The following is a 27,536-nucleotide window of genomic DNA, read 5'->3' as shown; positions in this document are numbered from 1 at the left end:
ACTGCAAGGTTCCATATCACAAAGGGAAAGCTGGGTTTGAGTTTGGGGGTAATTGCCCTAAACGTTTCGGAATTTGGGGCCAAAAAACAAGAATTTTTCAAGTTTCCAGACAATAACGTGTGTTCAAGTTTATGGATCTCTCTGAAATTGTACTGCAAGGTACCATACCACAAAGGGAAGGCTGGGATTGAGTTTGGGGGTGATCAATCATAAGGGGGTTCAAAAAATTTGGGGGGGGGGATTTTTTTTTCCTTTTTTTTTCTTTAAAATTTTCCATTTTAAATTGGTTATTTCTGATTTATATATAAAAGCAAATAATAATGATATGGTTTGAATAGGTAAATTAAAAATTTTTAAGTTCTTAGACCACTTTCATTCTGTGTCAGAAACCTATGCTGTGTCAAATATTTAATTACAATCCAAATTCAGTGCTGTATCAAGCTTGGATGTTGTGTCCATACTTGCCCCAACTGTTCAGGGTTCGACCTCTGCGGTCGTATCAAGCTGCACCCCAGCGGAGCATTTTATTCACAGTTTTTGAAAGAAAAAAAGTGCTAATGTTAAATGTATGAAAAATCTAGAGAGAATCACTTTCCGGCAAATTTTCAATGGCTTATCGAAAACAAGCACACAGACCTTTCAATTTTTTCAGCTTTTTTAGTTCCTTTGTTCATATACTTTCAGTTTATAACAGTCTTGTAAGCGGGTGTTTTTTTTTAACAGAGTTGCGAACATCCTTAATCCAAAAGTAAAAACACATGTAAAAAACCTCATGAAACATCTATCCCCTTGTGCAGCTACTACACATCAACAAATAATGAAAGATTTACTGTTAAAGGAGATAAACCCTGTTGGAACCTTTTTGTACAGTTAGTCCTTTTAGTGACTGTAATAGAATATTGACAGTATAAATTATTTGATAACAAGGGTTAATTCAGCAGAACATTATCAATTTGATCTTGTTGTACACAGGTTATTTTTTTGCTCTTAACACAAACTAAATGTAAACTGTACAGCTAAAATCTTTCAATGTGTAAATGAATACATTCAGAAAATGTTACATGTGTTCTGCAAAGTATTTAATCCATCTAAAGATTATACACACTGCAGATGCATATATATTTTCATCGATACCAATTTTCGTGGATTGGGGAAAACTTTTTGATTTCATGGTTTTGCCAAAGTCTGCTTACAAGCCTATAGAAAATTTGTACTTTGTTAAACATTTAAATTCTTGGTATACTTTTACCTTAGAAATCCACGAAAATTGGTATCCCACGAATAGTAATGAATCCACAGTAGGTCCTTTTGCCATTATTTTACTAATTATGCCCCCCCATAGATGACAGGTCATTAAGTGTTACCCTTGACCTTCCACCTTTCCATCTTTCTGTCCTTTTGTCTTTGCGTACATCCATTCCATTTTTTCATTTGTTTGAAGCTTGATTGGGGGCGTTTGTGTCCTCAGATAATAATTTTGATAATATTTTGGTGTTTAATATTACAGGTATTAATAAATGTACCACAGCGAGGATCTGTTATCACGTGGGACTTTGACATTCTTAAAGGGGACGTAACTTTTACTGTGATTCGTTATAAATATGGAACACTTCCCGCAGAACCATATCATCAACATCATGTCCAAAGTGCAATGGGTGGAATAGGATCTGTACAGTATATAGACAAAACTATGCAGGTTGGAAAAGATCTGACAATTGTTGAAGCTCCACATATATGCAGGGATGGAGATAGTGTTCAGGTTAGACAACTCTTGTTACTTGAGGATTTTGAAATAAGAATTTAAAACAATATATTATTTGGGAAAAATTCATTATTTTCAAATGAGTTCTAGAACATTTTTTATACGACCGCAAAAAATTTTTTTTGCGGTCGTATATTGGTATGACATTGGCGTCGTCGTAGTCCTAAGACCCATTGGTTTTCGCACAATAACTTTAGTTTAAGTGAATGGATCTCTATGAGAATTAAACATAAGGTTTATAACCACAAAAGGAAGGTTGGGATTGATTTTGGGGGTTATGGTCCCAACAGTTTAGGAATTAGGGGCCAAAAAGGGGCCCAAATAAGCATTTTTCTAGTTTCATGACAATAACTTGTGAAACAGTGTATGGATCTCTCTGAAATCATACCACAAGTTTCCATACCACAAAGGGATGGTAAGGATTAGATTTTGGGGGGTAATGGCTCAAACCGTTTAGGAATTAGGGGCAAAAAAGTGAGAAAAAACAAGGGTGTCCTGGTTAATGGACAATTACTTAAATACAAATGACAGTGTAAGGGAGGTAATTCAAAAACTACTTTGAATTACCTCCCTTACACTGCTTTTAAGTTATGTATAAAGAATTTTTGTATTGTCACGAGGTGATTAGCTGTCAATTCATTTTTAGAAGTTACTATTTTAATAATTTTAAAAATGCTGATTAAGGTAAATTAATTTTAGCTATGATTATGTATGTCATTTTCTATTTCAAGACTTTTATGATGTATTTAAATGATGTATTTAAATGAGTTATTATGGTTGCAAATTCCATTGGAAATTTGAATTGAAATTATGACCATGACTGAGGTGGGGGGAGGTTAAAAAAAAATTGGGGGGGGGGGGGGGGGGGGGGGAATGGACAATTTTTTCTCCTCAAGATTTCAGAAATCAAAAAGAAAATCCTTCAAATTTTATTTTTTTTAACAATAACGGGGGGAGGGGAGGTCAATTCGCAACAGCATAGTGTATTGCACAAAAGCAAAAAATTGAATATAGATTCAAATCATATAACCAATTCTAAGTTCTTTGACTACAGTTATTCTGTGTCAGAAACCTATTATGTGTCAAATATTGAATTACAATCCAAATTCAAACCTGTATCAAGCGCGAATATTGTGTCCATTTTTGCCCCAACTGTTCAAGGTTGGACCTCTGCGGTCGTATCCAGCTGCTCTCAGTGAAGCAATTTATTCATAATGGGGTAAAGGTTTTCTTATGGAATATTTACAAAATAAAAAAGTACATCCTATATACTAGGTAATTTTATATACATTTTAAGTCAAAACTTCATGAGACATTGATGAAAGGAAAAATATTAAAGATAAAGTTAATTGTCTTTGAATACTGTAAACTAATGCTTTTCTTGATGTGTTATTTTTCATGATTTATAAAGTTTTTTTCTCTTCGTTATTCTATGTTGGTATTATTTCCACTGAAACTTGTTACTTATGATGTTTATAATCTTATTTGGATAACTTATCTTTAAACAGGGTTCGATCGTAACAAATCAAGCTGGTAGTTATATACTGCAATGGAAGTACTTTGACTCCAGTAAAGCTGCTTTTGATTTTCCATTAGCTTCACACAAGTCCAAAGTTATGTACCATACAGATGTACTCAAGTCGGAAGCATTTAGGTATAGTGTATGAATTAATATCTATATGTTTAACTCATTTACATGTCTGAATTTAGGCCACAAAAACCTGCAGTCTTATTGAGATTTTTATGTCCCTGAGTATAGTGTTACATAAGGCCATCATTCTGTCATTCCATCTTTCTGTCCTTCTTAAATCAAACACTCATCTAGTCTTTGTTTAATTATGCTTGCAGATACTGATTTGATTTTAGGTAAACTAGTGCTTAAGACTAAGAGTTTGCATTTCTTTCTGGTTGACAGACTTTTGGTGGAATTATGGCTCCTCTACTTGGAAAATTTTATGAAAATTGTAATTGTCCAAATTTTTTTAATGTAATTATAAAAAAGAAGATGCGGTATGATTACCAATGAGACAACTCTCCACAAGAGACCAAATGACACAGAAATTAACAATAATAGGTCACTGTACGGCCTTCAACAATGAGCAAAGCCCATACCGCATAGTCAGCTATAAAAGGCCATGAAATGACAAATGTAAAACTATTCAAACGTGAAAACTAACGGCCTAATTTATGTACAAAATAATGAACGAAAAACAATTAGGTAACACAGCAACAAACGACAACCACTGAATTACAGGCTCCTGACTTGGGACAGGCACATACAGAATGTGGCGGGGTTAAACATGTTAGCAGGTGCCCAACCCTTCCCTAACCTGGGACAGTGGTGTAACAGTACAATATAAGAACAAACTATAAAAATCAGTTGAAAAAGGCTTAACTCATCAGATGGATACAAATAGAAATACTTCTAACAAAAACACACAGTAGACGTGGACGGGTACTTGTACATCCCAACAACAAAAAGACACTAAGTACAGATCTGAGAGTACTCGCAGTTACTGACAGCTTGTTCAAAGCCAATAACAATTAAAAAAAAAAAAAATCATGCATCTAAGACTAAATTATCAATCAGTACACATCCAACATCCAATGGATTTAGTATAAAGACGTCATAAACAGTCAGTTATGTGAACATCATTGATAATTTAAATTTATGGTTCACCTATCTCCATGAAATCCAAGAAAATTGATATACCAAGAATAATAATGAATCAACAGTACATTGTCAAAGATAAATAATACTTTATACATTTTGTTTCCACAGAGGATCAATGAGCAGTCTACAGTCATGTCATAGTGGATTTTCCTCCTTGAGTTTAAGTACTTCACAGAGTACAGGGAGCTTAAACGCCAATAATCCTAACAGGTAAATTATGTCAGAGTACTATGACTTTAATGGCAATATTTTGAATCGGCAAATAATATTTTAGGATACTGGAATCTTTTAAAAATGGCAATGATCTTTACATACGAAATATTACACAGTATTGTCAGAATTGAAACAGCATTAAACATAACAGGTTAAATAGGACAAAACACAAGTATCTGAAATGGATATACATATACACAGAGCACTTGGAGTTCAGTTGGCAATAATTCTTAAGAAAATATATTACAAAGAACTTGGGAGTTTAAATTGTGATAACCATAACATATAAAATATCACAATTTACTGGGAGCTAATACAGAATACAGAGTTTTGATTCCCATAGAAACCAGGAGTACTGGGAGCTTACATGGCTTTAATCCTATCTGGTAAAATATTACCTCTGATTTGGATTACTGTAAATTTAGAAGTTATTGCGTGGATTTATTATTGCGATTCTAGTGGCCACAGAAATGAGGGGCTTAGCAAAACATAAAGTGTAGTTTGGATTCATTTATTTTCATGGATTGGGGAAAAATTGTATTTTTTGGGGATATTTGATTTCGTGGTTTTGCCAAAGTCTGCATACAAGCCGATAGAAAATGTGTACTTTGTTAAAATTTTAACTGTGTGGTTGACCTATACCCAAGAGGTCAACGAATATTGGTATCCCAAGAATGATAATGAACCCACAGTATACAAATGAAAACACTGAATCATTATATCATTCACTTTTTGTCTAATTATAGAAACATTTTATTTCTAATTGGTTATTGAAAGATACCAATTGAATCGTTATAGTGAAGCTTTAAGAATACTTCACTAAATATTGTAAATCCTTTATCATATTAATCACGGCATTAAGGAGTAAGAGAAATGACTGGTCGGCTCGGAGTCTTAGTATTGTGTGCTGGTATGGTTACATGTAGCGTCCGGACTGTTACATTGTGACCTAGCACTTTAAAATTATGTTTCGGCGTGTCGGTCTAGTACAAAGCAGGTTTCATATTCATATGGCACTGTTATGTTCTCGCCCTGAATATGCATTTGAGTTGCCACTGGACATTAAACAGTCGGCCATCCATCCATCATATTTTCATTAACGTTTGATAATTTTTCAGAGATCATAATACATCATAAAGGTAATGACACTAAATTCTTCCAGCAATGTTAGATACAAGAATTAACCTTTAACTACACAACCCTATTTGCACACATTTGAGAAAGAAAAAAAAAAGTTTTCATTTGCATGCACTTAAATTTCATTGTTTACTCCTCGACAGATTTTGAAAATACAATATAAACACACCTTAATTGTATTTCAAATTTTTAACCTGCTGTACTCTGATAGAATTTGCATAAAAGTAGGATAAAGTTTTTACGACTTTAAAGTATGTATGCATAATATATATACCATTTTTACAGCTGAAGCATTGAATATTTAAAGCGCATTTTTTTTGCATTTATTGAAATAGCCCTTGCTGTTTCTTGTACTATATTACCATCCAGACACTTATAAAATTGTAGCTTTTTTGCTGCTATGTTTTCCTTAAAAATACTATACTTGCTTTTAGCATACAGTGTTCTCCCCAGGATTTTTTTAAGGCGCAACATTCAAGGGCGCGTAACTCTTTTTTTAGAGTGAACGTTTGTGATCTGAAGCAATAAGTCATAAGTCATGACATGCAATATGAATTATAATGCTTTGTGTTTATATGTGTTTAATAATGCAGAGTATTAATGAATTACAAGAATATATATATGAAATAAATTGATTTTAAACACAAAAGTTATATTCAGTCAATTAAAGAAGTCAAAATATAAATATTCATCTCTACTCTCTGCTTCTTCTAGGGATATTGTTTCAAGATAGTGTTATTTTGTTGGACATTCTGTTCCTCAACTTTGTATTTATCCTCTTCAGGGTTAAAAATTAAACCCCCACTCACAATAACTTTTGCTTATACCCCCTTTAACATTTCTAAGCCATGAAAGCTCAGTCAGCCACTTGTCATTGAAACCAGAAACATGGTGCTTGCTTTTATCAATTGCTAAAACTTGAGCTTGGTTGGGATTAGGAGAAGCAATGAAATCTGCTTATACTGACAGTGTAGACGGAGGTGTATTCCCCTTTTCATTAGAAGTCATTGGTCTGAACTTCTACTTCCATCATCTACCTTTTGCTTATAATTCACCACTTTGTTATTTGCAGAGAACATGTTCATTCAGAATTAATTAAATCGAATATGGTTAAGATATTTGGTATACAACTTTTTAAAACAATTTTTTTTTATAAATGAACAGCTGACCAGTTTCCGTAGTTTCACATTACGCTTCCATGCGTATTATTGTTTAATCCTATCTTTGGCAGATAGATATAAACGAAACTTTACAAATTCGTTAAAGTTAAAACCATTGAAATTATTTACCAGTGACATTATACAGAAGCTGCGGCGATTCTGTACCCGTGTTGATTGTCACATATTTCCCGACGCACGGATTCACGATCGATGTTCAATGATCATTTTATTTCTAAAAATATGACAGTTTCAGACGAATTTAACTTGCAAGCAACATTTTTTCACTTTCTATTAAAGTAAATCACTCCTCGTTATCTTTTAATTTTTTCAACTACTAATACTTTCATTCATAGTTTTCATCGTAAATATCTTTGGCAATGTGTATTCAAATTTATCATGTGTATTCAACACGTTCATTGGTCGTGTTTAAATAGATTCTTCTTCTCGACCAATGAAAAAATTCGTTATATAAATGGTCAAGTGATCACACACACGATGCGTAAATACAATGTATTTGCGATCTATTTCTTCAATTTCTGCACTGAAGTTTTTAAAATTTTTAATTTTCTTCAAAAAATATCTATCTTCTTGATGATCATTTAAGCTTTTACCTGATAACATAGTCCGATAAGGCTGAGATAAGCGTGGCTCAGGTAAAACTAATTATCAGTTATTGCGTAACACTGACCGACCCATCAGCGGTGATCAGTAACTTGACAATTTTAACCAACATTTATAATGAAAATGTGAAAATTAACACGCTGCGGGATCAAGTATTAAGGGACAGCGGCCAATTAAGACGCTGCGGGATCTACAAAAATATTATGAAGGCGCTGCGGCACCGCAGCGTCATATCGGCCTGGGGAGAACACTGGCATATAAATTACTTTATATTGCAAATTGTTTCATCATTTTACTATTTCAGAGGGTTATATCATGGGGTTATAAAAGGTTTGATATTCTTAGTATGATTTATGATGATTTTTTAAATATTAAAGTACATGTTAAAGGTCAGATCATTGAAGTTTTATAGTGGTGTGGACAATTTTTGTTTTTGTATATTTTAGTCATTGTTATTTTGTTGGTTTCAACAGTTCTGAAAGGAAAAAAATACCCACAAACACCATTTGTTTATTTAAATAAGAAATTTGAATTTATTACAATACTATATTTTTGAAAAATTTTGAAAATTACATATCAGAACTTGTTAAGGATGTTCGCTACTCTGTTTCAAAATAACAAGCTTTTTACAAGACTGTTATAAATTGATAGTATATAAATGTTGGAACTAAAAAAGCGCAAAAAAACTAAGGATTTGTGTGCCTGTTTTCAAGATATAAGCCATTGAAAATTTGGTGGGAAATGATTCTCTCTTGATTTTCATACATTTAACATTGGCACCTTTTTTCTTTTAAAAACAATGGAAAAATAACAAGGATTTTTTAAGATTTTCAAATATGGCTTTTTAAACTATATGTATATAAATTATGAAAAGAAAAGTAGGAGTTAGCGGGCAAAATGTTTAATGTAACTGCATGGATAAAACCAGAGGATTCCGAATATCTGGCAAAAAAATTTAAAATAAGAGGAGCGAACACCCTTAATTTGATTTGTCCTGTTGAAGGTTGTGGTTCTCTCTGGGCACTGGCTCCCTCAACCTCTGTCTGAATAAGAGAATAGAAAAACAAGTTCAGTTTACATGTCAGTTTTCAAACATTTCTGTTGCTGTAAAATTAGTGCTCTACTGACAATTCACTTGCAGACAATTGAGATCTGTTAAGTGTGTTCAGGTGCTGTTATTTACTTGCGCTACAAATTAAAAACAAGCTTGTAATCATAGACTGAATTTTTTTATTTTGTGGCATTTCAGATAAAGTTGGTTGATTGTTTCAAATTCAATTTAGAAATGCATGTATTATAATTCCTATTGTTTATCAGTCAGAAATTTTAAACTTAAGTCATAGACAGTAGATTAATTACATTAAATGAATATTTATTAAATTTTTTGTTTGCACTTTTTTTTCCAGACTAAGAAGATAACGAAGACTAAATATAACTTTCAAGAGGAACTCTGAATCAAACACCCAGATAACTGTGATCATTCCTTTGGAACAACAGAGCTTCCATAACAGCCAGGATAAAAAGATTTGCAATTTGTTTTATTGATTGAGAACAAATTTTTCTACTAACAGTTTGAAAAAAAAATAGTGATTTTTTTTGGTGTGATGAAAAATATTGTGTGCAGTTACAAGACATTTAAAATTGGTTTATCAATTCACTGTTTCTGAATCTAATGGACTATGGGTAATTTCATTATGTGTACACCAAAACAAAAATAACATCACATTACTGGTTGAATTTCCATTGTTTAAGATGTTGTTAGCCAATCACAACATTTTGGTGTACACTTTTGAAAATATTACCCAGAATGCATTTGAAACTGTAACAGCAAATTCAAAACGAAGAAAAGGGGTTACATTGATATTTTTTATTGATCTTAATATTCTGAGAGAATTAGATAAAAAAAGATTTTTTTTTAGGACAATTGGAGTGGAGTTACAGAAAGTTTAATTTTAATTATCTTACATATTTATCATATTATTTGATGAAGATACATTTGAATCATTCTTTTGCAAAAACAATTAGGAATCATTTCATCACTTTAGTTAGAAATATTTTAGCTTTAAAAAGTGTGAAATAAGTTGTTTTACAGTGCATATGTAATTGTTAATACATATGTAATTGTTAATACATGTGGTACGGAAAACTGCATATGATGACAGAATAGCACATATGAAAATAGTCACTTGATTTGTTGATTTTAAATTGTTTTAATTTTTAAACCATATAAAGATACATATGTAGTTGTTATCACATGTAAAGATACATATGTAGCTGTTATTGCATGTAAAGATACATATGTAGATGTTATCACATGTAAAGATACATATGTAGTTGTTATCACATGTAAAGATACATATGTAGCTGTTATTGCATGTGAAGATACATACTTAATGTTAAGATACAGATACAGATGTAGCTGTTAACACATGTAAAGATACAGATGTAGCTGTAAACACATGTTAAGATACATATGTAGCTGTTAACACAGTAATAATGCACACACTTTGTTAATCTAACTCAGTAATAACATGTTCCTTTATGATTGTTAATTTATACCTAGTCGTTTTATCTCTACAATACAATAGAGAATAAAGGTGCTGATGATACACATTTGTTTTGGTGTGGTCCAAATATTGTTGTTGTGTGAGTGAATGTGTATGTAAGTGATCAGTTTGTGTTTAAATGTGTATATGTTTCATTGATTGGTCAGAACTGAGATACTTTGAACATATTTTTATCAATATAAAAACAGTTTTTAGAAATTGAAATCATTAGTGTATGGGTTTTTATTTTGAAATTGAACAAGCATTAGTGTATGGGTTTTTATTTCGAAATTGAACAAGCATTAGTGTATGGGTTTTTATTTTGAAATTAAACAAGCATTAGTGTATGGGTTTTTATTTTGTGGTTCATCAATAATTTTCTAAATAGTTCTGATAGTAAATAAAGTACACATGGCTAGTTGCAAGGAAAAATATATATTGTGGAGCATTTGAATTATAAAAGTGCTAGTCGTTTAAAGAACCATTCAGTGCTTAACAAGAATGATGAATTGACTTGAGTATGATGAGAAACGTGCATTGGTAAAGGTATCATTAGAATATCTTATAATATAAATGCCAAATAGTAGAATTAATTTCCATTAACTTATCAAATCACTTCATTTTACAGTAAATGTAATTAATTATCTCCCTTTTTAAAATTTTACAAATTATCTCCCTTTTTAATATTTTACAAACTACTTCCTACTGGTTCTTTATAAATATTACTTCATTAATTTTACCTGATTATGCATGTTTAATACAGCTACATTATTGCAGATTATAGGAAAAGTTTTGTAGATTGTGACGGATTTCTAATCTGTGAAATGATATTTAATGTTCAAATATCCTGAAATTTAACACAATGCATGTAAGTAGTAATAAATTTAATTTAGTTTAATTAGGTTGATGATTAGACAGTCTCGTGCAGCCAGGGGAAATTCAGTAAGTAATTCTCCCACTCATAAAGATGTGGATTTTTTATTTCATGTTTCCAAGGCCTTATAAGGAAGGATTGTTGTAAAAGTTATTAACATGAATAAAATGAAGAAATAATTGGTTCATTTTATTTTGAAAAAAATTGGAAAATGAATATTGTAATTTTATCACATTTGCCAGACAAAGTCTATCTGTGTTCATGTGAATCAAACTACGGTTTTCAATACAGTTCCCATTATTCATACTGAACAGTTTGAAAACTTTCTATATTATTAGCTGGTTTTTTTTCTCGTCATATGTTACATTTGTCAATACAATGGTGCCATGTAAAGGTTTCAATGCAAATAAGTTGTCAGTTTTCCTGATTTTGTTATTTTGATTTATAATTATGTGAAGTAATGTCATGTTTATTTTTATTTTTTTTAATTTCATGGTAATTTTGTTATGAATAAATCTCTGATAAACTGTAACCATAACATACTGCTAAACTTGATTTGAATTTCATTGGTTTAGGCATTATTTTTAAGAATTCTGCTCCATTGAATTTAGGAGGAATTTGTAATAGGCAATAGTTTTAAGAATTCTGCTCCATTGAATTTAGGAGGAATTTGTAGTAGGCAATAATTTTAAGAATTCTGCTCCATGTCAGAATTGAGGTGGAATTTGAAGTAGGCAATAGTTTTATGAAACGTGCTCCATTGAATTTAGGAGAAATTTGAAGTAGGCAATAGTTTTATGAAATCTTCTCCATTGAATTTAGGAGGAATTTGAACAGATTGAAACTCGTGCTGCAGGCCAGATGAATGGAGGAACTAGTAACTTTAAACAATAGTTCACACTTTCCTGTAATTCAATGGAATGTATATTATCAATTTATCATTTCTAGATTAGTCACAGAAAATTTACACAAATCAAAATATAGTTAATAAAATATCATTATATAAAAGTACCATGTTACACATATCAATGCAAATTTAAATTATTTATCATTGGACAGTCGGGTTAGTTATGGTATGCGTAGTAAATAAAATATTCATTTATTGTTATGCTTAAAATAATGTTTAATAAGGGTTAAATTTTGTCTAGGCAGAACTAATTATATATTATAGAGGAGGATGAATGACACAGTGTTAAGGGTTGTAGCTGTTATAATGTATTATTTAGGAAGAAGCAAAATTCTTTTAATTAGGAGATAACTGTATTGTATTTTAAGCTCCGACGGCATCAATTGGTGATTTGAAGGTCACAAATTAAGTTTACTGGTGACACGTTAGCAGAGCCAGTAAACGAGTATTTGCGACCATCAAATCACCAATTGAAGCTGTCAGAGCTTTAAATACAATATATTTATCTCCATCCTAATGAAACTGACAGAAAACAACGTCAAATCATACATTTAAAATCTGGCATATTGTCATCTGCGCTTGCGCGTACGTTTTCATAGTATCAATTGTGAATTGATGCCATGAAAATTGGTGATGTATCCAATCAAAATGAACTTTACAAACGATGTTGCATTAGAATGTTAGTTTGTACGACTGAAATATAAGTAGGGTATATGAGGTTATTTTCCCTTCGGTTTTGTTCACAGCTATTGTCTTTAAAGGGTCAGTTAAATTTTCGCTATGTTCATTGTTCGTAATCAATTGCCTTGTACAATGCATTTTTAAATGGACAGGGAATTGTTTGTGTAGGGTAAATGTGGCATTACGGTGGTACCAAACACATTGACCAAAATTAATTTGGTTCGTTTAATTTTCATAAAATTTTGACAAAATATTTACTTTGACCCTTTGACAAAAATATAAAAATTTCAAAATAATTGAACCACACACTTTATTGGAAAAATTTCATTGGATATATAGTAGTTTGACAAACACTAATTTTAATCATTGAGAAGCTTAATATTTCCTTAACAATAAACTTGATTAATACATTCAGATGATTTTTACAGAGTTATCTCCTTGTAGTGTTATGTACCACCTTAAATGGACAGTGAAATGTTTTTGTAGGGTAATTGTGGCATTAAAATGAATACTGAGAACATAGCTAAATTTTCTGATCTATGGTTTTGAAGGAACAATAATTGTCTTCAAAGATTTAAAGCAATAAAAAATGAGAAGTATAAAGATTAATAATATAGTTTAGTCAAAGTTTAATTACAATACATTGTGCCATACTAAATACAGAAATAGCAATATTCATGTGAATTAACAAAATATAAATATTGGCACCAGATATAATTTAATCAAATCACTAAAATTAGGATTTGTGCCAGTTTGCTATGCGATAATATAAATTTTCCAACATCATTTTTTCTAAATATTCAATATTTTTTTTACTTTGGAAGAATTGTGTGTATAATATTTAGACAATAGAATAATATTTACGCAATTAGGAATGAATAAAAATATTGGTTGCAGTATAATTTTTAAGCAGTATTTTACAGATATATAAATCTGTGTAAGCTTTGCTGAAAGGAGAAATTGTCAACAACCAGAACAATATCAACTATTCTTATTTGACAATTTAAAACATTTACCATGTTGAAACTGTTGTAGATAAAGTCAGTATAATTTGCCACAGGTCTCTGATAAATAGATAAGTGGACATTTTTTAAATGAATGGGGAAAAAAAGTAAGGAGAGCAAAAAGGTTTTTTTTATTCAGAAAGTGCTAAATTACCCTAGATATATATATCTATATAACGCTATGTTTTAGACTAGGAGACTGTTTAAAAGTTTACTGATAGAAAAGAATTCTTATACATAGATATGAAATACGATACTTGGGAGCATTTAATTCATGCAAAAAATTTCTTGCAAGACAATGATTTTTGTTGTTTAATTTAAAGAAGTGTGTACTATATTGTATATTTGAAAGTAATAAAAGTGGATAATAAAAATTTAGTGCTTTAAATATTGTGGATTCATTTCTATTTTAGGAAGAAGTAAAAGTTATATTTTAGTGGATATTTGATTTTATTGTCTTGACAAAGACTGCATACAAATGTATAGAAAATTTGTACTTAGTTGAAATAATTCGTGGTTTATCTTTACCAATAAAATCCGTGAAAAATTAGGATCCCACCAAAGATAATTTAGCCACAATATATGAGTTCGTAGTTTTTGTTTTTCAAAAATGAAGAACTGGATTTTACTGTTATTAAGTTTTAGAACAATCAGTTTTATATTTGTGTAAGTTCATGTCTTAGACAGAGAGGGAGAGAGAGTAATTGATGTATGTTTCAGATAGAGAAGTTTGCAGTGTACTAATTGTAAAATTTTTAAATCTATTTTTAAATTGTATTTATGATATTTTATAATGAGGTATGAGGATGAACTTTAACAGGGTGAATATTATATAGTTAACCTTTATATTTATTTCTATGTCAGGACACATATATATCACTGTATATAATGTGAGAATCTTGAAAATGGTTGACTTATTTTTTTCAATGTCAGGACACATAAATGTCACTGTGTAAAAAGTGAGAATCTAGAAAATGCTTGACTCCTTTTTATTTATTTCTATGTCAGGACTCAATAAATATCACTGTGTAAAAAAGTGAGAATCTAGAAATGCTTGACTCCTTTTTATTTATTTTTATGTCAGGACTCAATAAATATCACTGTGTAAAAAAGTGAGAATCAAGAGAATGTTGACTCCTATTTATTTATTTCTATGTCAGGACACATAAATATCACTGTGTAAAAAAAGTGAGATTCTAGAGAATGCTTGACTCCTATTTATTTATTTCTATGTCAGGACACATAAGTATCACTGTGTAAAAAAGTGAGATTCTAGAGAATGCTTGACTCCTATTTATTTATTTCTATGTCAGGACACATAAATATCACTGTGTAAAAAGTGAGATTCTAGAGAATGTTTGACTCCTATTTATTTATTTCTATGTCAGGACACGTAAATATCATCGTTTAAAAAGTGAGAATCTAGAGAATGCTTGACTCCAATTTATTTATTTCTATGCCAGGACACATAAATGTCACTGTGTAAAAAAGTGAGAATCTAGAGGACGCTTGACTCCTATTTATTTATTTCTATGTCAGGACACATAAATATCACTGTGTAAAAAGTGAGATTCTAGAGAATGCTTGACTCCTATTTATTTATTTCTATGTCAGGACACGTAAATATCATCGTTTAAAAAGTGAGAATCTAGAGAATGCTTGACTCCTATTTATTTATTTCTATGCCAGGACACATAAATATCACTGTGTAAAAAGTGAGAATCTAGAGGATGCTTGACTCCTATTTATTTATTTCTATGTCAGGACACATAAATATCACTGTGTAGAAAGTGAGAATCTAGAAAATGGTTGACTAGTGTTACCTGCCACAGAGTTGTGCTTAAAGCACTAGTAAAAATAACATTAACTAGTGTTTTTTGGTTGAGTACAATAGTGCTATATTTGTGAGTGCTATTGTCAAAATCTAGGATGAGAAACATAAATCAACAATTTTCTTTTTTTTCACATTCCTAAGAGAGAGGACACATAAATATCACTGTGTAAAAAGTGAGAATCTAGAGGATGCTTGACTCCTATTTATTTATTTCTATGTCAGGACACATAAATATCAGTGTAGAAAGTGAGAATCTAGAAAATGGTTGACTAGTGTTACCTGCCATAGAGTTGTGCTTAAAGCACTAGTAAAAATAACATTAACTAGTGTTTTTTGGTTGAGTACAATAGTGCTATATTTGTGAGTGCTATTGTCAAAATCTAGGATGAGAAACATAAATCAACAATTTTCTTTATTTTCACATTCCTAAGAGAGAGTATATTCATTGTTATCCATTATAAAACATTTATTCATATAAAGAAATAACTTGTTTGCTGATAAAAAAAACTAACACAAACATTGATGAGGGTCTGGATGGGGTTTACAGAATAGCGAATTATAGGCCAATACTACAGAAAAAGGGCCAAATAAATAAAGATAGAGAATAATGAGGTGCTATAATATAAAGAATAGACAAAATTGAGCAAAATGTATAAAGAATATAGAAAAATGGCTCAAACAAAAGAAGGATATAGAATCTAAGACCCCCTCCCATCTAAACCCTCATTGATCCATATTTATTTAATGATGGTGTATAATTAATGTAATGTAGTCACATTTAAGTCATAAAATTTACCATTGTTATATTTAGCATATTTTTAATAATCGAACAAACTTTTTGGTTATTACCAGTACATATCATCAATTTTAAACATACTATTTATACATATTTACAAGGAAAAAAGTGCTGTCAGCTGTTATGATTTATTTATATAAATCAGAACAAAGATGAGTAAAAATAAGAAATTTCCCTGACTCTTTGTCACTGCAAACCATAAAGATACTGATGTTTACTTTCCGGCATGTGCCAGGTATAAAATTTTCAAATAATTAATTTAGATGACAAAAACAAAAATGAAATAACTTCTGTTTCATACATGTTCTGATCATAGATGAAACTTTTTTTATAAGTCAGATGTTGGTTAAATTGTTGTGAGTAATCTTACGCTAAATTTACTAGGAAATATCATTCTCCAACTACTGAATGAAATAATTTGACAAAGATATTTTACCACTATATTAAATACTTATTATATATTTTAGGAAATTTTATGAAATATTGGAATTATTTGGGGGTTTGTGTTTCTACACCACTTCTATAAAACTTGCATTTTCGTGGATATTTGATTTCATGGTTTTGCAAAAGTCTGCATACAAGCCGAAGAAAATTTCAATTCGTTGGAATATTTAGATTTATGGTTCACCTATACCCACGAAAATTGGTATCTCATAAATAATAATGAAAATTGGTATCTCATGAATAATAATGAAAATTGGTATCTCGTGAATAATAATGAAATTTAATCCACCGTACATTTTGATTCTTTGTTGCAAAATTAAACATGCATGAACAAATTAAATTGTCATATAGGGTGTTGTTATGAAGTTGTTTATAATTTTATCATGAATTTCATCACATATATCAGTTCAATCAATACACATCAGATGATATATCCTCTGTGTTACGTTTTAAGATATTTTGTTAAGAATTGTACTCATGTTAAATTATGAATAATTAATGTAAATAAAATTACATTTAAAATGATAAAATTGTGTTTTTTATTTCTTTTAGAATTCTTATTTGATCATAATACTATATAACGTTGCTGTTGAAATTTTTTTTTTTATGCCTGTTCATTTCTCTTTTATTTTTAATTTTTTCAACATACATATTTAGAAGATCAATTCTAGGTCCTACTCTTTAATGAAGTAAGATTTTTGTCTCACCTGAATGCAAGACAAAGGAATGACTGTCCAGCGGCAGTGTGAACTATTTGTATAAAGTTTAATATTTCAGAAGATAGAAGACCTGGATGCTTCATACCTTGTATGCAGATGCCCTATGTTAGGAAGTATCCATGGGTCATATGTCCATTGTCCTTGTTTACATGGTTCAGTGACTGCTCAAAAAATAATTAAATTTTTTACTTCATGTGAATTTCTCCCTTTTCATGATTTATAGGATAACTATATTTGGTATATGGGTCCCTTTCAAGGTCTACCTGGCCATCACACAGGATTCACCTGAACTCAACCTCATTTCATGGATCAGAGATCAAGGTTAAGTTTTTGTGGTCAAGTCCCGATCTCAGATACAATGAGCAATAGGTCAACTATATTTGGAATGATTTCATGGTGTTTATGTGTGGTAGTGATCATTTGACATTGACATCATTTTTATGGTTCATTGTTTAATGTTCAAGTTTCGTAATTAGGTCTGTTTCTCAGATACTGTAAGCAATGGGCTATCTATATTTGGTGTATGTATGATTGTAAGGTCAACATGTCTGTCTATCAGGGTTCCTGTTTGATGAAATTTTATATTTTCCTCTGCATGGAAGTTTTTGTTGCATATTACTAAGCTTCTATATTTAGAATTGATTTGATATTTGTTCTGGATTCATGTGATGTCTTGATGTATGTTCAGATTTGCCAGGCTATCACTTTGGTTTGACGGTACTTTGAATTGTTATTTTACCCAGTGAGCACAGAATGTTTTTATACAACCACAAAAAATTTGCATTCGTATAATGCTATCACAATTCGTCGTCTTCATCTGAAGACATTTGGTTTCCAGACAATAACTTTTAGTTTAAGTGTATGGATCTCTATGAAATTTAACCAAAAGGTTCAATACCACAAAAAGAAGGTTGGGATTGTTTTTGGGGGTGATGGTCCCAAACGTTTAGAAATTAGGGGCCAAAAAGGGGCCCAAAACAAGCATTTTTCTAGTTTCAGGACAATAACCTGTGTATAAGTATTTTGATTGCTCTGAAATTGTACCACAAGGTTCAATACCACAAGTAGAAGGTTGGAATTCATTTTGGGGGTAATTGTCCAAACCGTACAGGAATTAGAGACCAAAAAGGGGCTAAAACAAGCAATTTTCTAGTTTTCAGACAATAACTTGTGTTTAAGTGTATGGATGTCTCTTAAATTGTACCACATTTTGCAAAAAGAAAATTTCTTCAAATACGGAAAAAGGGGGAGGGATATAAAAAAAATTTGGGGGGAGGGGTCAATTTTTTCCCTCCAGATTCAAGAAATTATCAATTTTCCCAAAAAAAAATTGGTGGTCACAATTTATTTTGCTAATTCGTTGTATATAGTTTAAAAACAGATTTTCTAAGTTGCGCAACAGCACAGTGTATTGCACAAAAGCAAGAAATCTTCAATTGAATATAAATTCAAAACTTATAACCAATTTCAAGTTCTTTGACTACATTTATTCTGTGTCCGAGACCTATAATGTGTCAAATATTTAATTACAATCCAAATTCAGACCTGTAGCAAGCTTGAATATTGTGTACATTTTTGCAGCAACTGTTCAGGGTTGGACGTCTGCGGTCGTATCCAGATGCGCTCAGCGAAGCAGTTTATTGTGCAATGTCAAATAACAAGTAGGTGTAAACTATGCACAACATGGTATGCAATGTATTGTTTTGTAATGGCTTTTATTCAATGAAGGACAGGTGTTTGTAGTTTGTGTTATGACATTCTGAATAATGTATCATGGATCTTTACAAAAATGGCTAGAGAAACAAATTAAAATCAGATTGTTTTGTTATGTTGTAGTATTGGCCCTGTTGGGTCTCTATATAACATTATCTTTATTTACTCAGCAGAGGATATGTTGTTGATATATTAGGCTTCTGCTGTGCTAGCATCAGCCATGTTAAAAACATACAATTTTTTTTTGGTTTTGAGTGGTCTATTACAATGATGGGTTTAATTTTATTGCATACAACAGTATGATCAGTATTATCTGGTCTGTTGCCCAATGTGAGCTCACAAAGGTCTTACTATTCTAAGCAATGCAATGACAGAAGCATTAACACATTGTATAAAGTTTTATACTTCAGAAGGATGAATAGCTAGTCAATTTGTATATATGTAGATGCCTAATTCTCTCAAGTTTTATGTCTGACATGTTTGTTGTCCCTGGCTTTATTTTTTATGATTCAATGACTCAACAAAATCTATATAAAGTTCTCAAAACATAAGGATTATTGGGTTTAGGCCATCTTTATTGGATTAATAATCAATTTGTTTTTGGTCCTAAATATGCATCAAATTAATAGATAGACATTACAAATATAGACCTCATGAGAAAAAACTCATCATATGAGTGGTCATTTCATGAATAAGTATGAAATTCCTGCAGAAACAAGTCCAGGTATGGGGGAGCACATTTTGTACCAATTGGAATGTCAACAGCAACATCAACTGATCTCAGCAAATACATGTATTTGGCAAATAAAAAGCTTTGTTTGTAGTTGTAAAACCTCAAAACTGGAAAGAACAATGTAATATTAAGTTATAGGTGATAATGATGATGGATTGAAGTTTGTCCAGTGGCAAATATTACATGCATATCACGACAAGAACATCTTCATTTGTGATGAATATGAATCCTGCTTTATACTAGACACCACACCAAGCAAGCTTACATGCTAGTTCATAAGATGACAGTCTTTTCTCTTACTCCTGAATGCCAGGTGTTAGTCGAGAAGCAGCAAATACTCACTTTCAAATCTTTGGTTTGACCTAGCCGAGAAAAGCTGCTATCCATCCTTTGACCTATTTTCTTGCAATTGGATATCTATACTGTTAAAACTTGTCTTTTTTTAAAATCAAAATGTCTAGTGAAACATCTTGATGCAGGTAGCTTTACCTTTGACTGACATGTTTGTCCTGAGCACTTATGATTTAAACAAATGCCTGTTCTCTACTAAAACTACACGTTGTTTTCATTTTTACAGCACTGGTTTGAAACCTCTGGTGGCAGACTATCAGTCCCCAAGTTCATCAGCTCAGCCATGTCAAAAACATACTTTTTTTTTGTCTTGAGTGGTCTATCACAATGACGGGTTTAATTTGATTGCATACAACCATGATATGAACAGTATTATCTGGTCTGTTGTCCAATGTTAGATAGGTCTTACTATTCTAAGCAATGCAATGACAGAAGCATTAACACATTGTATAAAGTTTTATACTTCAGAAGGATGAATAGCTAGTCAGTTTGTATATATGTAGATGCCTAATTCTCTCAAGTTTATGTCCGACATGTTTGTTGTCCTCTGCTTTATTTTTTTATGATTCAATGACTCAACAAAATCTATATAAAGTTCTCAAAACATAAGGATTAACTGGGTTTATGCAATAGAAATATTGTGACTAAGATGTTCCCTTTCCAGCAGTAAAAGCCTTGCTGAGGAAGGAGTCTGCCAGTTCGACAGTTCACAATGGATAAATACACACCAATATCTGGTAAGAATGGGAAAGTTAAATCAGTCACCTCATATAGGGAGAGTTCAAAGCTTTCTGCACAATATACAACCCTTGCAACAACTCACCAAAAGCTTTGTTGTTTGCCTGTTGCAGGACCAATTTCAGCCTTTTTCAAACAAGACCTTTTTTCCAGTAGAAAAATTATTACAATTCATCTTAGGTAAACTCCCTTTACATAACCTCTTTATTGGATTAATAATCAATTTGCTTTTGATCCTGAATATGCATCAACTTAATAGACAGACATTACAAATATAGACCTCATGAGAAAAAACTCATCGTATGAGTGGTCATTTCATGAATAAGTATGAAATTCCTGCAGAAACAAGTCCAGGTATTGGGGAGCACATTTTGTACCAATTGGAATGTCAACAGTAACATCAACTGATCTCAGCAAATACATGTATTTGGCAAATAAAAAGCTTTGTTTGCAGTTGTAAAACCTCACTTTTGGAATGAACAATGTCATATTAAGTTACAGGATGATGGTGGATTGAAGTTTGTCCAGTGGCAAATATTACATGCATATCACGACAAGAACATCTTCATTTGTGATGAATATGAATCCTGCTTTATACTAGACACCATACCAAGCAAGCTTACATGCTAGTTCATAAGATGACAGTCTTTTCTCTTACTCCTGAATGCCAGGTGTTAGTCGAGAAGTAGCAAATACTCATTTTTAAATCTTTGGTTTGACCTAGCGAAGAAAAGCTGCTATCCATCCTTTGACCTATTTTCTTGCAATTGGATATCTATACTGTTAAAACTTGTCATTTTTTAAAATCAAAATGTCTAGTGAAACATCTTGATGCAGGTAGCTTTACCTTTGACTGACATGTTTGTCCTGAGCACTTATGATTTAAACAAATGTCTGTTCTCTACTAAAACTACACGTTGTTTTCATTTTTTACAGCACTGGTTTGAAACCTCTGGTGGTAGACTATCAGTCCCCAAGTTCATCAGCTCAGTAGTCAGTAATTCGGTACTGACATTATTTATAAAAAACCTTCCTAAAATTGTCTGTTTTTGAAATTTATAAACAGACAAAGGTTTCAACTACCTCAGGGATTTGGCTATTATTTTAGGTCCTTTTTGGTTATATAGCTCCTTAAATGTTTCGTTTTTTATACATCCTTGGCTTTCAAATATTTGGCTTTGAGCGTTCCTGTTGGCGGTAAATCCAGAAAAGCGCTACCGAACACACAAAATTTATAACATGTTGTTTTCATACATTTTTGCAAGAAAAAAGGGTAAATAAAAGAAGAAGGTGTCTGAGGACACAAATGCCCCCACTCGAGCTTCAAACAAACAAAAATGAGATGGACGGATGGATGGACGGAAAGATGGACGGTCAAAGGTAACACTTAATGCCCCCGTCACCTTCGGCGGGGACATAAAAACATAAGACAAAACAAAACACCAGAAGAACTATAGATAAATTAGTGCTTTTTAATATACAATGTGGATAATATAACAATGAAAAAATTCTGATGTAAGAAAAAAATTGTCTATTTAACGATTGCAGTAAAATTTATATGCATTCACACATACAATTCTAACATGATTCATACATAAAATGCATAATTTATAGAATGAACAAATCACAGTTTTTCACATGTTCAAAACAATAGACTCGTAATAAGAAAATAAATAAATTAATAATGCAATACAAAAAAAAACAAGAAAAATTTCCAATAGATATGTATAATTAATTGATATAATTAAAAAAATAACTCATTTCAGATTTCAAATAAACAAATTTGAATAAGTAAACAGAAGTTAGCGACATTCGTAATCTTTAATCTGTTTGTTCTATTTTTAAAGACTTTAGACAATGAATACATATGGTAAGATAGGTTTACAATTGAAGCACAGATGTAATTAAAGAAACACAGAAAAAAAGATTTTTGAGGTTCACCAATGGAAAAGTGCAAACTCTCACTGCATTCTGTTTACTTTTTTTTGTTTGAAACATCTTTCAAATTTCACCTTTTAAATCTCTCAAAATTTATGCAGATTTTCCGGAACATTCCTTCAAAATTTAAGAAATCAGATATCAAAACAACAATTGGGTTCTTATTCTTCGATTTTTTCTTTACATCAAAATAATGCTTTATATGTAATAACAATGTTTATAAGTGATAAAGAATGTATTCTAGCGTAAAAAATAAATACAAATCAAAAACACATTACCTACAATAGTAATTCCATACATGACCATTAAATGGTTGATAAGTAAAAATATCACAAAGTGTAAACACAAAAGGTATTCCAATACCCAGAAGACAACAGGACAGAAAGTCTATTCCACAATACCTCAATTTCAAGTTCCAAAACTTTCGTCTGACTAACCTTCATTTTGGGCCAGTTGACCAAATGACATTTGCAAAGCAATCACTTTTTGTCTCACGATATCAAAAACTTTCTGTCCAAAAGAAAAAAATAAACGAAAAAAATTCTGCATTGGCAAACTGCATACATAATCTCACTTACAACAGAAATGATTTTTCCATCAGATTCCCAAATAAACCCTTTAACTATAAACTTTACAAAGAAGGTTTCACTTGTGAGGTTATATTACTTATATTTGTGGGGACATTATCATAAACAAATAAAGTAAAAATAGAAGAAAAGGATTACAAATTTTTATACTAGTAAGTTAAGAAATGGAATGTTCATTGCTGTTTTTGTTTGAAATTTTATTTAGCAAACAAATTGTATATACACAAAAACTATCTGGAATCTCTGGTCAGATAGCAAATTTATTGTAAATGAGTTGTTCTAACCCCAGACTGTGATTTGCAGAGTTCTAAAATAAATTTCTTATTTCAGATTGACAGATTTTAAAAACTCATACTTGATCAATACCAGTACAAAAGTCTATAGCCAAAATGAAGTGTGAATCTATTGACTTTTTTTAAAAGGAGTTGCAGGTTAAATGACCTGTTAAACTACGGACTTATTTCTCATGAATCACAAGAGTCTTTTTCTGAAATTCACATGTCTGGCACAATGTATTGGTTGCATCATGCCACTGTAAGGGGTAATGGTGAAAAATAGATATACATGTATAGTTTTTACAAATCATACAAATATTTTAGTATTATGATTAAATTTGACTAGATGTATGAAAGTTAAAAGATTTTTTTTAATAAAAGTTGAAAAATTAGTGGACAGCAAATTCATTACATGAACATTAACAAATAATTTGCTTTTCATTGTTGTAAGGAACCAGCGTTTCTTACCAAGATGGACAAGGTACCTGTGTCTCTTACCAAGAAGGGCAAAGAACCAGAGCTTCTTACCAAGAAGGGAAATAACTCATCTTAAATCATAATTACAATTTTAGAATTAAATTCTATCTTTATAAGACCTTCTAGAATGGGTTATAAGAATGTTCATATACAAAAAAACATTTTGAAGGGATTTCACAGTGCCTGGTGACACCCTGTAAAGAAATTGTATTTATTTCAAGATTCCTTTATGTTCAGTTGTACTTTTGGGTATCTTAATACCAAGCATATCACAAGAAAATTCACAATGCTACCAATTAAAACATTCAACCATTTTTTCACAAAAGAACTAATCACTTTTTAAAATCACATTTAGCTATTCTATCACATCGTTCACACAGAAGTTTTGTTCAACCCAAAAGAATAATCTTGTCTGGAGAGGATCAAATTTAACATCTAATCATGTACTGTAATGTGCATTTATAAGGGAATGACCATTTAACTTCAAGGGGGAGATGTGTTATGGTTTTTTTCTAAAAAAATATTCTGATCCCCAATTTGATGAAAATAAATATTGTGGTCAAGCAGATGACAAAAAAAAATTGTTCTGAATCCAGATTTTCCCAATACCTTATAGTGTTAAATTTTGAAAAAAATAATTTGATTGATAGTGTCGAAAAACTGGAAAAAAAAATGTAACCCCCCTTGAAGTTGAATAGTTGCTCCCTAACTGTTTTGTGTATTGGATCTGTGAATTATGTATGATTAATGACTGGATAATGGTTTTTACATTTTACAGAGAAAGACGATATAAACTGTTCAGCAATGTAAATTTGTATGTATTAAACTGTAAATGTGTATGTTTTTAAAGTAAATAATTTAAACATTAAATAATTTGTTCCCTATATTATCTATTTTTTTATTGATTGTTTTTTGGTGTTTAACGCCAATTTCAGCACTATTGGCCCTATCACAGTGGTCAGTTTTATTTGGTAAAGAAAGCCGGAGTAACTCAAAAGAGAACTACCAATCTAACAGTGGCAGGAAACTGGTAATCCTAGTCAATTAAGATTGGAGCACCTGGCACATTCAAACTCTGAACCTCAGTGTTGACAGGCTCAAGTGATACAATAGTTTGACCACTCTGCAACCAAGGCCCCTATGATCTATTGTATACCTATCATAATTTAACTTTCCTTCTTTAAAAACTTCCCCAAAAATACTCTTGGATTCATTTGGGTTGAACAAACAAACTCATAAAATCAAGTATATATAATTTTCATTTTAGTTACCCTGCACTGAAAATTCTGATTGCATGAACAATTTGTACAAATGTGTCAATAATAATTTGAAAAAAATGTATCACAAGAAATAGTAAAATAATGAATATTCTAATAAAAATATAATGTAACTATGTTTATGGGAACTGCATGGTCTTAGTGGGAAAAAAATATAGCACTAAATGGTGAAGATAAATTGTATAAAAGTAGACCTATTTATGCTGTACAGAACTTACTGTCTGAAATACAAATACCTTATTTGCATTGAGCTATCCAATTTCAGAATTTTCTTTTTGAAAGTGTAATCTTACAACAGATTTCATGTAAGACATAGTAATTGACTTCAAAGTATAAAAGTATGCATTTTTTAAGTTTCATCTTGAGAGTCAGCTGAATGTAAACGTCTTCTTAAAGTCAGGTGACCTTGTGACAGTTTTATCACAGTTTTGCTCTGATCTGAGTCTTCCAAACATATATCACAATGTCCGTCTGCTCCTGAGGGACTAATGGAATTATGGGAAACACTGTTGTCACTACTTCTAGAAGGCACTGGGGTATTAACTCGGGGTACAGAAAGGGAAGATTGATCTATGCCATCTTCACTCGATGGACATTCTACGACAGGAATGGAAAGAAACAACGGTGACAGTCTTGGTGGTTTTGGTGATCTAGGAATAGTCAATGATGAATTTGGTAACAATAATTTGTCTGGTGAATTTTTCTTAGAATTTGATGATAAACATGATGAGGACGACGGATGTGACGAATGTTCTGGAATTTCTATAGACAAGTGTGATGGTGGTAATGGTGAACGACACATTGGTATTGAGTGACAAGGATGTATATTGTTTGTTGGCGTGGATACCAAATTCATAGGTGGATTTATTCTATCACTGTTTGCAGATGTTGCTTCCGACTGAACCACTGTGGAACAAACAGAACTTTCATTATTGGCAGTACCCTCCCTTGTCCATGGGGGAGTTACCTGCTCATCCTCAGTCTCTGGAGGTGTGCCAGTAATCAAACGCACCTCTTCATCACATGCAGCTTCATCTGCTGACCAGTCAAAAGAACCAGAATCTAATGTATTATCACGAGTATGAGGATGGTTTCTACATGGACTTTTCAATGGTGCAGACTCACCAGAATTGTCGGGAGACAAAGTTACATTTTTATCAGATTGCGAGACACTATTGTCCCTTGTCAGTGAGCTAGCATTGGATGCATCAGATATATTCCTAATATAAATGCGTGAACGTCTTTCCCGTCCACCTCTTCGCTGAGCCAACATATGCTTGTCTCTAATTTTAACTTTTTCTGCCCCACTAGATTGACTCCTGTGTAGTGGATTGTGTTTGGCAGTACTCCGACAGCTAATGTTAGACATTTTACATCTACAAATTTCACAGCCTTTGTGGCCGCTGCCACCATCTTTGTTTTGTACAAGCAATGTCGGATGAGACTGAGAAACTGATCCAATTTTCTTTTTTGTTTCTGACAATTCATATAAATTCAATAAAATACATTTATCCACAGCAGGTGGACTTTCACTAACTACTTTTTGGCGGACAAGTCTCCGACGTTGTCTTTGCGATGGGGCAGCAGACTTTTTCAGTTCATCTGCTATTTTTGGAATGACATTTTCACTACTGTTATCAATGTTTGTCTCTGTGTAACTTGAGGAATCGGAATAATATGAGGGTGTTAATGGAACTTCGAGACTGGATCCAGAAGCATCCAGACTCACATCTAAATTACTGTTGTAGCTTGATACCATGATATCTATTGGCACTAATAAAGTACCTGCAATTAGAATCAATCAATTAGTATAATAAATCAATACATTAATATAAAGTACTAAATAAAAGATGAAATAAAAAAAAAAAATCACTTAAATTTTACGGATCGCTTTTGGACAAAAAAAAACACCAAAATTAGTTTGATTTCAATTAGTTTAATACTTTGTTGTGAACTGCCACTAAGAAAATGAAACTGCTATGAATATTTAACAGTATACAATAGGCACTAGCTATTAGCACTCATAAAGTACCTGCAATTAGAATCAAGCAACTATAGTATTGTAAAATAATACA

At 31.5% G+C, this 27,536-nt stretch overlaps 2 protein-coding genes and 1 long non-coding RNA gene across 4 annotated transcripts in view; 1 reads left to right on the top strand and 2 right to left on the bottom strand.

Annotated features, from left to right (window-relative positions):
* Positions 1–13,676, top strand: part of LOC127709820 (SEC14-like protein 1) — a 50,618-nt gene extending 36,942 nt beyond the window's left edge. Inside the window, exons 12-16 of one of the 2 annotated variants that reach the window (XM_052215478.1) lie at positions 1,508–1,759; positions 3,271–3,416; positions 4,545–4,646; positions 5,768–5,788; positions 8,974–13,676. In XM_052215478.1, coding sequence (XP_052071438.1) covers positions 1,508–1,759; positions 3,271–3,416; positions 4,545–4,646; positions 5,768–5,786 — 519 coding nt within the window. In that variant the 3' untranslated portion in view covers positions 5,787–5,788; positions 8,974–13,676. The remainder of the gene's footprint in view (positions 1–1,507; positions 1,760–3,270; positions 3,417–4,544; positions 4,647–5,767; positions 5,789–8,973) is intronic. The other variant, XM_052215479.1, reaches the window with a different exon arrangement.
* Positions 13,677–15,106: 1,430 nt separating this feature from the next.
* On the bottom strand, positions 15,107–15,841 carry LOC127709821 (uncharacterized). The gene is made up of 2 exons (XR_007985776.1): positions 15,693–15,841; positions 15,107–15,402 (listed from the first exon to the last, which is right to left on the bottom strand). It is a non-coding gene; the product is annotated as an uncharacterized LOC127709821 (long non-coding RNA).
* A 6,518-nt stretch (positions 15,842–22,359) lies between these two features.
* Positions 22,360–27,536, bottom strand: part of LOC127710203 (voltage-dependent T-type calcium channel subunit alpha-1H-like) — a 99,128-nt gene continuing 93,951 nt past the window's right edge. The window contains exon 33 of the mRNA XM_052215961.1: positions 22,360–27,246. Within this exon, the coding sequence (XP_052071921.1) occupies positions 25,811–27,246 (1,436 nt within the window). The 3' untranslated portion in view covers positions 22,360–25,810. The remainder of the gene's footprint in view (positions 27,247–27,536) is intronic.

The sequence above is a fragment of the Mytilus californianus genome, unplaced genomic scaffold (genome assembly GCF_021869535.1).
Source record: "Mytilus californianus isolate M0D057914Y unplaced genomic scaffold, xbMytCali1.0.p SCAF_7, whole genome shotgun sequence".
Taxonomy (NCBI): Eukaryota; Metazoa; Mollusca; class Bivalvia; order Mytilida; family Mytilidae; genus Mytilus; species Mytilus californianus.
This window is presented reverse-complemented; position numbering and strand designations above follow the sequence as displayed.